The sequence below is a fragment of the Microplitis demolitor genome, chromosome 8, assembly GCF_026212275.2.
Source record: "Microplitis demolitor isolate Queensland-Clemson2020A chromosome 8, iyMicDemo2.1a, whole genome shotgun sequence".
Taxonomy (NCBI): domain Eukaryota; kingdom Metazoa; phylum Arthropoda; class Insecta; order Hymenoptera; family Braconidae; genus Microplitis; species Microplitis demolitor.
In genome coordinates this window covers 5,228,466-5,241,866 of record NC_068552.1, presented here as the reverse complement: position 1 = coordinate 5,241,866, position 13,401 = coordinate 5,228,466, and the positions used below count along the sequence as shown (strand labels likewise).

At 31.4% G+C, this 13,401-nt stretch overlaps 1 protein-coding gene across 1 annotated transcript; it reads left to right on the top strand.

The window, feature by feature from the left end:
- The first annotated feature begins 12,291 nt into the window (after positions 1 to 12,291).
- LOC128668450 (uncharacterized) lies at positions 12,292 to 13,125 on the top strand. The gene has a single exon (XM_053741516.1). The coding sequence runs from the start codon at positions 12,292 to 12,294 to the stop codon at positions 13,123 to 13,125; it is 834 nt and encodes a 277-aa protein (XP_053597491.1).
- Positions 13,126 to 13,401: the final 276 nt, after the last annotated feature.

The window sequence follows — 13,401 nt, the reverse complement described above, 5'->3', positions numbered from 1 at the left end:
TAAGTTTTTTGTGATAGTATTTCAAAATTTGTTCTTATTTTTTATAGGAGCTGATGTTCACATTCTTCATAAAAATAATCAATATCAAGGCTTCTATTTTTTCACTGATTATATGAGATCGTCTTTTCGCGCATGGCCAAAAATTATATTTCTAGATGCAACCTATGATTTTTTTAACACCAATTTGTTATTAATGATATTACTTGTAGAAGATTTGGATGGTTTAAGCAAGGTGGCTGGGGTTGCTTTATAAGCATACGAAGACTACACATCTATGAAGTGGTTCTTAATAAACAATAAAATTTAGTAAGTTTTAAATAAGCGAAAAGACCTAAAAATTGAATTAAAAGATAAAAAAAGTATGTAAACAGTTATTATTTTTATTTCTCGAATTAAATTTTCATTCATTGTCATGCAAATTGATGGTAAAAAATTCGAGAAGCTTTATTATTAATATTCAAGGGCCGCTCGAAAACGTTCAAAAGACAGCACTCGGAAACATTCAAAATTCTTGAGCACCATTTAAATCAGGAGACACGGTAGTGTCTCGCGCCAAGTACACGTTCAAATCAAACATATGTTTATGTGTGAAGTGTCATGGCGTGAGCCTACCATGTCTCTATACCGTAGACAGAACAGTATTTAGCTCCAAGTTTCAAAAACTTCAAAAAAAAAAAAATTCTAAGAAATTCCTTTTTCAATCGAAAAATGATTGTTCGTCATAAAATCATGAAACCTTACCTATTTTAGTTATGAGAACTAATTTAAATCATTAAATTAGGCCAGCATATACTATAGCACCTCTATTTTTAATCCTTTTACAAATTTTTTTATAAGTAGACAGCACTGCCAGAGAATGAAACGTTATAACAAATGTCATGATTCAGTAACTAATATAATTTTTCTATAGCAATGATTACTTTTTTCGCCACCAGCGGAGCTTCAGTCTGTATTTTTTACTACAGATTCATATAAAATTTACACTGACAGCCACCTTTATCGCAAGTTAACTTGAAGCTACGGCAGCATTCTGAAGCCAACTTAAAGGAAGGTGTTGGAGAGCAAACCGTCACGGTTAAGTTGACAGTAATTTTTCTGTAACTTGAAAATTCAATTTGACTACAAGTGTTTCTGTCAGATAATGATGCCAAGTTTATTGAAAATTTTACTTGAAATCATTGGCAAGTTTTTCTGTCAAATTGCATTCAGATGACGGCAGTTGATTTGCATCAACTTGCACGCAAATATTATCCAGCCAAAGTTTACCAGAAACTTGTCATTAAGTTAGCCGTAAATGATTTACTGTAGAACTTACTGAGCAAAGTGTGGCTGTCAGGGTTAGAAAAAAATTAAAACAATCGATACTTAAATTATCGATATCAGGATAGAATGAACCAATCAACTGTGAGACAAAAGTTAAGTACAATCGATACAGAAGCATATGATGGGATGCGAGGCTATGGAATCCAGTGGACTAAAGCGTAATACTTTAAATTTATTCAGTATTTGAGTTTTATTATCAACTATTATTTATTAAAAATAATTTGATAGTTTTATTTATGTATACGCATTGAATATTAATTTTTTTTGGTTATCTGCTTAAAACAATTACATGCGACTGGGTTCAATAATTACTTATGAGTTAAGAAATTTGTCTGAGTGATATATGAGATACTTTAACAGTAATCAGTGCATTGATAAGTATCAATTTGCAGGATCTTTATTATCATTTATTATTGATTTAAATTATTACTGCGATAATTATTATTTTCCGGTGTTATTGTTATTATTTTAAAATTATCACATGTGAGTGATACAAGAATTTATAAATATTATTTTATAGTTATTATTGATTTCTAGATAATTATTGTTATAATTATTATTTTTTTCTGATAATATTATTTTGTGAAAACTCCGTAATATTCACCAGTGGAAAATTTACGAAGATTATTTACTAGAAGCATTTAGGAATTATTTTAAGATTATTTCTTATTTTATGTTTGAATTATCCCATGCGAGTGACACAATAATTTATAATTATTAAATTATTATTTGCGATTATTATTATTTAATCATATTTATTTATTTTTACTATCACGTGCAAGAGATACATGCAGTTAAATATTTTGCGTTTATACATTATTATTATTTTATAATTTGTATACGCATATCCGTATTATTTTTTTGAGTTATTATTATTTCCACTATTGATATTGTTTATTTTGGATATGCGATACAACTACTCTCTAAAAACGAATTAGTGAAAATCACTATTTGGTAGTGAATAGTCACTTATTGCTAATGCAGAGTATACCACTATTTGAATTAGAGATATACTTTTCACTAGCAAATAGTGAATAGTCACTATTTTCACTATCTCAGATTCAAGAGAGTCAGTATCTAAATTTCATAATTCAAAATATATTTGAAACAAATGGTCATCAACCTGGTATTAATTTAAATTTTATTTATTTACATCAGTGCTATCTTTTTCTTGCTTCCTTTTCCTAAAATCTGAAACTGCTATCCGGTATTTTAGTTTTATTTTTCATTTTCATTTCTCCGTTGTGTTCTATTTTGAATTTAAATTTTGTTCGTAGGGTACACGAACTGGCGCCCAACCAGGATTGTCTAATCCAGCCTGAGCAAAGCTGAGTGTCCAGGGAGATTCGGGATATCTCCAAGTGGGACTTTTGGTTTGTTATTATTTTTATTTTCAGTTTCTTACCAACGGAGGGCCATAACGGCTATTGAGCACTAACCACACTCCGCCGTGGAACGTGTGAGATAGAAGAGAACGTTACACAATTATAATAAATTTATTATCATAAAAGAAAAAAAAAATTTGCTTCATAAAACAAAATTTAAGATTCAAGTATTCACTAGTTAATTAACTCATATGATATAATTATATATGTAAATACGTAAACGAATAGTTGAATAATTTATAATTAATTTAGTTGTGATAATAATTATATACATGGTGTAGTTCTATTCGCTAAGCAGTATCAACCTTGATAGTCAAGATGGCAGCAAGTTAACCGCGAAATTAGAATTTTTATAAATTGACCGCAACTGGTTGCCAAGTTTCTATGAAAGTTGATAACAACGTGGAGGAACACTTAAAAAAGCTGAAAGTTATCATCAATTTGAGCTCCACTTACTTAGCCCCTTATTATAAATTACTCTGATTCATTCTAATTGCAATGGTTTGATGATTGGTTATCGGTCAATATTGGTCTATTAAAGTATTTTGTCGGCTAATTGTTTATTTAAAAAAAAAAATTAATAAAAGTCAGACTATAGGTTTTTCCATTGAACCCCGCTACTTTTTCAATTGAACCCCGATATTTTTTCAATTTTTTCATTTGAATCGCATGAAAATCATTTATTCATGACTGTCTCTAGATTATTCATGATTGCCTCTAAGAAGTACTTCTTAATTGAGGAAAAATTAAGCGCTAATTTTTTTTCCAAGTTTTGCTATCAAATTGTCGGCCAATTCGGGCAGCAAATTTCGATAATTTCAATTATCAAATGACAGTCAATTTCAAGATCGAGTGTGATTTAGGGTTATTTTGTACATCTAACAACATCGTAACGCTACCTGTCAATACCTAATTGACAAAATTTAAAAACCAAGTTTTTAATCAATGGAAAAAAATAATTATTTTTTTAAGTAATTTTTCAACGGAAGATTTATTATCATTATACAAAAAAAAATATTGTTTCGATTGAAGACTACTAATGGCAATTCTAGTTTCTTAATTACATTTTTGTTTCATTCGACAATCATCGACAAACGATTTTCTAGCGATCTAAATAAAAAAATTTCGAAGTAGAGGGGTTACATGGCCAAAATCTCATGGTCAAAATATCTACCAATGAAAAAATTGACTATGATATAATCACTGCCAGAAAAAAAGACGGGCAAGTTGCACTTATGAAAAAATTCTACCAGTCGAAATCCATAAATTTTAGAATGTATGTTTTACAGACAATAAATTTGTTTTTGATTAATTAGGAATAATTTGAGGAGATTTAGGAATATGACTCTATTATTTAGGACTAATTAATTAATGAGTAATTAGCATTTGGGATTTTCAAACTTGAACAATTCATAACTTTCTTCTCAAATAGTTTACTATTAGCCAACGAAAAAGTCATGTTTATTATATTTTCTAACATGCGCACTAAACGCTAAAACAATATCAAATAATTACTCATTAATTAATTAGCCCTAAATAATAGAGTCATCTTTCTAAATCTGCCCAATTAATTAAAAATAAATTTACTGTCTGCAAAATATACATACTAAAGTTGATGGTAGAGATTTCAAACGGCTAGAGTTTATTCATAAATACAACTTGGTAGTGCTTTTTTTTTGGTAGTGATTATATCAAGGTAGATTTTTTCATTGATAGGGATTTTGAGATGGTAGGATATTTTATTGGAGCGGGAATTTTCTAGGTATGTATGATGCAGCTGACTTCAATGGGGTAGAGTTTTATTAAAGTAAAACTTCTTTAGTGCGCGACTAGGAGGTAACTGGATGACAATGCAACGGAAGTCCGTTACGGCAATATAGCGTTACGTTTCTGTACCATCTGGTTTTTAAATATTTTTGATTTGTCAATCAATAGTTTATAAACTGTCACGTAACGATTCAAAATTATTTAATTTTTATTAGTTGTAAGTTAAATATTTTAATTTTACGTTTGAATTTAAATCGTTGCGCGGGCATTCCGCCATTTCGTCGGTTGAGACAGCAGTCCGTGCACAAGACTAGCACTTGCGCGCAGCGTGTGATTAAGCACATGTATGAAATGATTTTATTTTATAATTTAAAAATACAAACAAATGATTTTTGTAAAATTTGAGTATTTGTTTATGATTTTGAAATAATTGGGATGCCTAATCCAGCGTGACATTATGTCCCAACATTCGTTTAACATATTATTTTTATTAAACTTGTCATCCGATTAGGGATGTCATTTGATATTTTGGGAAAAATATTGACCGCTGGGTAAGGGAAAATCAATACCTGGGCTATGTTCCCGACGTCAATTCTATGATTTTAGATGATTATTATTTGAATTATTAGATGAGATAATAATATGTAAATAGTATAAATAAATAGTTCATGCATTGGAATAATTATTAATGTATCATTCAGGTTCCGGAAATTATCTTTATATTTTATATTTTTGATTTAAAACTAGGCCCAGGGCTAGAAAAAATAATCATAACAGTAACTAAGGGCGATGATCACGCCACGTGAGCGACGACCAACAGGTGGAGAATAGAGTAATTAAATCAGAAAGATACGGGCAATTATTGTGCATGGACGTGGTCCTTCAAGTAAAATTGTGTATACGTACAATTGCGTTTCTTATTTTTGCTAGAAATTCAAGTTGTTCCTAATAGTAGTATTATTCACTGGGTGAATAACTGATATCATTTTGAATCTAATCATTTGTAGATTTATGAGTAAGTAATTTGGATTTCTTTCGCTGCATATATTTTCATGTGATAACCTTCCCCGGTAGTTGTTGGTCGCCTCGGCGAATAAAATCAATTTATTTATAATCACCAACTGAATGATACAAGATATATTATAAATACTTATTGTTAATTATCGTTGGATATTTCCTTTTTTTTAAATAGTTGAAAATATTCAGATATATATATATATATATATATATATATATATATATATATATACAAATACATCAACAAAGTTGTTAAACGTTATCGGTAGATATAGTTATATCTATAGATATAGTTATATCTATAGTGCGCCTACAGTATTTGAGCAAATTCCTCAAGTACTGACATCATCACTTGGTTGAAAAATTCCCAAAGTATTAAAATTATTTTTGTTTTTACTCAAAACAATTGTAAGAATATTATGCATTATTATTTATACTTATTATTATTTAAAATAATTAAGTAATTCTACTTTTTATTTTGATTTATTTATGCACCCCAGCGGTCAATAATATTATTGAATTTTTATTATAAATTATTTAGAAAACAAAAATCTATTATTTTGAGTGTGAGTGAGGAAAAATTCCGTATCTTTCTCCCTTTCATAAGTATTGAGAGATAAAATAAAATAAAAAGTATTGTGGTTATTTATGATTTAGATAAATCCCATTGAAATGATTAATTATTTTGTTTAATATTAAAAATTAATGTTATCAATTACATTAAATTATATTATTATTTCTTCAATTGAGTATAAATAATTTTTAAGTTATATTATTATTTCTTGGATTGAGTATGAATACATTGTTTTTATACTGAGATTATTGTGTGATGAATCTATCTCCAGTGGTAAAAGTTTATATCTGTTTTAAATTGTATTTTGGCAAACACCAGATATTATTGTTATTAATTTAAACAAAACTAAATAGTGTGAAAAATTATTATTCTACAATTGTTGATATTATTAAAACTCGGATACCAACAGCTGTCGAGGAAAATTTAATATTTATTTTCCTCTGAATCTTTTCCTACTACTTAATTTTAATTTTCCTGATCTTATTTATTATTTATCTGTAATTGTTCATTATTTCTTTTCCATTGACTCATTCGATGTTCATCCGCCTTTTTATGAACGGTTTGCTCGGATTTTCCCTCGTTAATTTCCCCCTGAATAATTTTTGTCCGCTTTGAATAAACGGTCTGGCGCCTGCGTGCACTAATCCAGCCTGAGGAGCTGGTTCAGGCACACTGATTGTTTATTACTTATAATTTAACAATTATTTAAATCTATTATTTTATTATAATTTGATCTCAGTATTTATCATCATTTAATATTATTTTCCTTAATCATTTATTTATCACGTGCGTAGCTACTTACGATATCGGACTGTTCCACGTCTCCGTCGAGGAATTTTAGCAAGGTATATGTTATAAACAAATCAATCAAATACTTTTGAAAAAAAAAAATAATTAATAAAACATATTAAATTGAAAATATTAATTTGAATAATAATGAATAAATAATATTAAAAAAAAAGAGTGCGTATAACATTCACACGCGATTGAAGTAAAACTTCTTTAATATTGTACGACATGGCGATTGAGTTAAAAATAAATATATCATAGGAGAATTTAAAAAACCATTTATTGACGATCTAACAATAGTAATATATACATTTATGTCAGCGTCGACCACTATACATTTTAAAACAATAATTTAATTACTGCACGGAAAGAAATTTTCTTCAAAAATTCCCGTTAATTTCACTGTAATCGTGAGACGTATGACACGACCTAATCATTTGTCGGTAAGTCAGATAATTTTTCACTTTTTTTCAACAAATTTTACCATAGTCTGCAAAATTTTATTCGATTTTCGGTAAATTTTAAGAAGTCTACCAGAAAATAAATAAATTTTTTCGTAGTTATTTCAGAAATGGCAATAAATAAAAGCACCGCATTATGTCCCACGATTACGTTGAATTTAATGGTAATTTTTGAAAAAAATTTCTTTCCGAGTATCATGCTTCAAATATGATATGATTAGTTTATGATAACTGAAATGAGAAACATAAATTCTACTCTGAAAATTATCTAAATTTTTTGAGAAAACTGCATCAATAGTCATGCCATATCTTGTTGATTTTGAACTGGAGAATTATTCATCGTTAAATTTAGTTTATCACCGGAGAAATCGATTAATAGACGAGATTCTTCTGAACAAAATTAAGATTAAAATCTCCAGCAAGAATTAATGGTATCTCATGGTAAGTAGTATCTAAAAGACTTAAATCTTCAGTAGTGAAGTGAAGTAATTTCTGATAAATAAATTTTATGATATTCGATACAGTTTTATTTGAAGAAATGTAAAGAACAACTATAATCAATGTTTGATCGTGGTTTTTCATACAGCAAATAACTGCAATATCAGAATATTGACCATTGATTAATTTCTTAGTTGATAAACTAAATTTAACGATGATAATTATTCTCCAGTTCGATCAACAACAAGATATGGCACGACTATTAATGCAGTTTTCTCAAGAAATTTAGAAAATTTGCGTAATAGAATTTATGTTTCTCATTTCAGTTATAAATCAATCATATCATATTTGAAGTATGATAGTAATTAAATTATTGTTTTAAAATGTATAGTGGTCAACGTTCATATAAATGTATATATTACTATTAGTCTTACATCGTCAATAAATAGTTTTTTAAATTCTCATATGATGTATTTATTTTTAACTTGATCACCATCTCATACAATATCAAAGAAGATTTACTTCAATAGCGTGTGAATGTTAAACGCACTCTCTTTTTTTTTGTAGGGTAGCTTATGGCTGAGACTTATACCTGCCTCAGCCATAAACGATTTCTGATAATCAAATTGGAAGCAACTCATTGCAGCAATTGGCTATCAAGTTGGCCGAAAAGATTATTGGAAGTTGACGGCAACTAGTCGTCTACTTTCTGAGAAAATGTATACCAACAGCTGGCATTCCCTGAGTTGACAGGGTTGACGGAAAGTTGCCTTCAATTTTCTCAGAAAGTTGGGGATAGGTTGAGGCAGTAGATTAACGTCAACTTTCTAGGAATGTTAGCAACAACTTGTAGTTAATAATTACGTCAAAACTTTAAACTTCGTTTTGTTGTGTATATAGTTATATCCACTAGACAGTACCAAAATTGAGCAATTTAGTGCTATATATATATATATATATATATATATATTATAATGACAAAAATCTATCCAAGCATACGTTAATACGTCAGGATTTTTGCGCTACAAACTTCGTTCTCTATCTTTAGCCTCCAGTCTCAATACTAACAGGGCGCCAGGTAATTTTTATCACTGGAATCACCAAACCAGTAAATCTTAAGAATTAGATAAATTTTTGATCTGTGGAGTTATCACCAAAACCACGCAACTAAATAAAAAAAAACTATAACTAAAACTTAACAAAGTGCTCAGAACTTATAAGCAAAAACAAAAACGGAGACTGGAAAACTAAAAACAGAGGTACGGTATGCCATGGTGTCGCTCAGTGTGTAGGTTTATGGAGAGAGGGAGTGGTCCGGGTTACATCATTCCAAATTCATGTAGAGTATCAGTGAATTTGCAATTTTTATTAAACAACAAATAATCTCAAATTCCTATTTAACAATTAACAAAATACTGTAGCCTCGTACAAACAATTCTGCTTTATAACAAAATACTGAATCTAATAATAATGAAGTTAATCTTAACAAAAAGGTAAATTGATATCTAAAGGATATGTTTCGATACATTGAAAATAAATTAATTAATTACTAGAGCTAATTAACAAACAACTAATATTCAGTAACCTAGAACAATAAATTATAAAAACCGATATTCTAGAACATTCTCTCTAACAAACCTAGTAAAACTAACGTACATGAGTCTAATATTGGCGTCAATTAGACGACAATTGGTTTAATAATTGAACTTGCTTCTTATAATTATTTTATGAAATAATATTAACAAAAAAATCGTGAACATGACTCTAAACTGTAACAATATTCTCATGATTCTCTCAGTTCTTAAATATTCTCTTTAATTAAAACAGTAGCATCATATCTCAAGACTCTGACTCAAACTCAATTAATTATTAATAATTATTTCATACCTGATTACTGCTGAATGAAATGTCGAGTAACGTCTTACACTGTTTTAAATAATACTTCTGTAACAATAATCTTAATCTGTAGCTTTCCGTGATGCCATGAACGATAACGCCATTTCTGGACACGTCTGCTCGCTTCGAGCGACCAGAGCTGAATGCTCACGTCCGCACTCTTCGAAGGTCTCCCTTCGACTTCTGTTTCCTCAATCACAAAAATCTGAAACCTCAAACTAAATCTTATCATTATCTATAACTGACCTCTATATTCTAAATCCATAACTCAATTCCCAAACTCTACTATATCGGTAACTGGAGGCTTATACCGCACCAAACGTACTCACTAAATCTGACTTTGAGTATGGATATCCTTGGTAGTTGCTCTCCTGGAACAGACTTCAGCTAGGATCGTAGAACTTAAAACTAAGTGACCTATGACTTCCTCAGCGGTACAAGTGGTCATGACTTGTCGTCTAAGGCCTGTCAGACAAAAACAATTAAAAATGACCAAACGGCTTCCACAACAGCAACGGTCACAATATTACTGTTGAGGCCTGCCAAACCAAAACTCAAAAACTGATCCCAATCTGCATCCATCAGATTCCTTATATACTGGAGCGCTAGCATTTCAGCTAGACCTTTGCAATCTACCAAGAAGTCCCATAGAGATAGAACTAGGTTCTATCATCAGATGATACCGGGTGACTAATTCAAGTCCCGCTCCACGGTAACACTGACTTCTCCACGTACTCAAAATTTCAAAACTGTAAACTAAATCTCAAACTTTATCATTAGCTCAAACTTTAAATCTCAAATCATATTCCATATTTAATTTCCATAATTCTGATTCTAAATCTTTACTATAATTTTTCCTAACAAAACCCATAACTGTAGCTAAACGTTACTCCATATTTAATTTTTAAGCTATAACTTAAATCAAAAATCTGTATCAAAATCGTTAATACCTGTACGCTAAATTCTAAGTCTTGAGTTACCATGCTCGTAAATACAGTAAAATTAGTCGGTGTTTGTGACGTTCACTTTGATTTGACCCCCATACAAAAAATAACGTCACAATATATATATATATATATATATATATATATATATATATATATATATATATATATAAATTTGAAAAATATTGAGCAGTTGACGAGTAATTACACACTGATAAAAATCGTGTCTTCTTCCGAAATACGCTGTGTACTCCGCATATCCGCACTTGAGTCAACTGAATTTCAATTGATTTAAAAACATTGAAATTGAAACAAGTTCACAGGGAGGTTTGAATGAAAGACTTTACGGTTTTAGGCATACTATAGAAATTTGTCTGTCATAAACGATGTATTTGATGAAATGAAATGTGAGATTACAGTAACAAATAAGAGATGGAGCTGAAGTCGTCTATGTATGTGATAAAAACAACTATAAATGTGAAAAAAAAACTGTTTTGAGTTGATGGAAATTATTGATTTCTTTCAATCAATTTTGCAAATGTTGTTGATGAAAAGTTTTATGCAATCATCTTAACTTACTTCTTATTTTCCTGAATATAATATAGTGGTGTGTCAATCCTATGATTTACTCAATAAGAATACAAATGAATTTGAAATAATTGGATACTTTCTGGCTACAAGGAACTAGTACCGCTAATTAAGCTTTATTTCATTTTTATATGACTACTTATTTACTACCTGCAACGTACTTTTGTAATTAGAGAAGTTAAATATATCATTGATTGTGCGTATCCAGAGTACATGAATATTGTTCAAAAGTAAGTCATCAACTTAATGCGGACGATGGAGAGATACCATGCCTCATCATCTTCGCGCGGACCATGAGAGAGACTGCTCGCTCTCAGTACGCTAACGACCAATAGTAGTTAACTCGACCCCCTCTAGCCTTAACTAAGACTTCTCATTGGCCAGCTCTTAACTTTTTCCCTTCTCTTCGAAAGCCAGCCATTTCATTGGAGCGCAGATACCGACTTCTCCCACTCCGTCCAGAACATTCTAGAAGCCGGATTCTCGGGTATAAAAGAAGGGAATCTGAGAGCGATAGCGTATTTGTTTTTGATCAGTCCTACTGGTAAAAACTATCTTCACGTAGCGAGCAAGGCTATCAGCGGCTAAACCAAAATCCCTATTTAAGCGCGCAAGGCTTGAATAGTCTTCAGCTACTTCTCAAAACCAAAGGTTCTTTTCAGAACTTACTTTCAAGTTTGGCTAGCTCTTCTCAGGGCTAGTCTCGTAAGAAGCTTTCAATTTCACGAGACTTTTGGGTCTCCAGCAAGACTACTCAAGTATAACGAACGGTTTTTTTAAGGAACCGCAATCGAACTCTCTCATCGTCATCTCCAGCATAAACGTCACTCTCAAACGGTCTTTCTCAAGACCACATCGGCCTTTTTCAAGGCCACCAATAACGTACGAAATTCTCTTCAGTATGAAGCTATATAACCAACTGACTACTCGTTGAACATTTTATGGTCCTTCGAGTCGGATAGCTTTGTATTGAAGTTGAATTTCTCCACGTCAACGTCAAGAGGCCAAGGACATCTGAAAGTGATCGGTCAGTCTAAGCTCAACGCATTGTGGAGCACGGAGTGCTGTGGGGGGCTTAGATTGATTGAGATATTCAACGTCATCTCAACATGGCCAACTTCAGTGGAAAATTGAAGCTACAGAAGACTAGATTCATCTACATCGCCGAGTTAGCTGCCGAAATCGAGGCCAACGTCATCTCAGCTATCAACATTCATGCTGCCAGGGCGAAACTCAGCATACTCAAGATCAACTGGGAGAAGTTTGCAGTAGACCATGAGAAACTGGTCTCCTTCAAATCTGGCATATCCCCAGAGCATGATTACTTCAAGAAAAAGTGGTATGAACAAACCATGAAGGGATTCGTGCAATCCGAGGCTGCTCTGTCTACTCGCATAGCTGAATTGGAAGCAATAGAGCCTCCAGCTGGAGCTCTATTAGTCGACGCAAGTTTCCAAGGGGCATCTCATCATCGACCATCTCTACCAGGCATCTCCATACCAAAATTCTCCGGAAAATTCTCTGAATGGCGACACTTTCGAGACCTATTCGTGTCATTGGTTGGTGAGAATCAGTCTGTCTCTGCAGTGGAAAAGATGCACTATCTCTGCGCTAGTCTTGAGGGAGACGCAGCCAGCTTAATAGCCAATCTCAAGATATCAGCTGACTCATTCGCATCAGCGTGGGATACACTCACTACTAGATATGAGAATAAAGGGCTTCTCAAGACTGCTCATCTTTCCAAGCTTAGATCACTTTCAAGGATGGAACAACGAACTGCCAATGGATTAAACAACATACTTACCACTGTATCGGAGTGCGTAAATGCTCTTAAGGCTCTTGGCTGCTCAGCTGATCATTGGGACGATCTTCTGGTTTACGACATTGTACAATTATTAGATGTTAAGACTCAAATGTGTGTTCAAGTGCACTTGGTGCACTGAAATAATTATTATGTTATCGTTAAAAGGGTTAATAATTATTATGTTTATGTTGATAAATAGGAAATATTGTTTAATTTATTATTATAACATAACTCAGGTCATTCAATAATTTTGAATATTTTATTTTAATTGAAAATTTCGGGTCCGAGGTCATGAGAGGGGATAACATGGGAGTGATACCCCTCCCTCGGAAAAATCAACGAAAAATAATCAGAGAGGACCGAGATTTTGTAAAGATAGGACGTGTTGTTGTCCGTAGTTAATTTTGAGTAAATT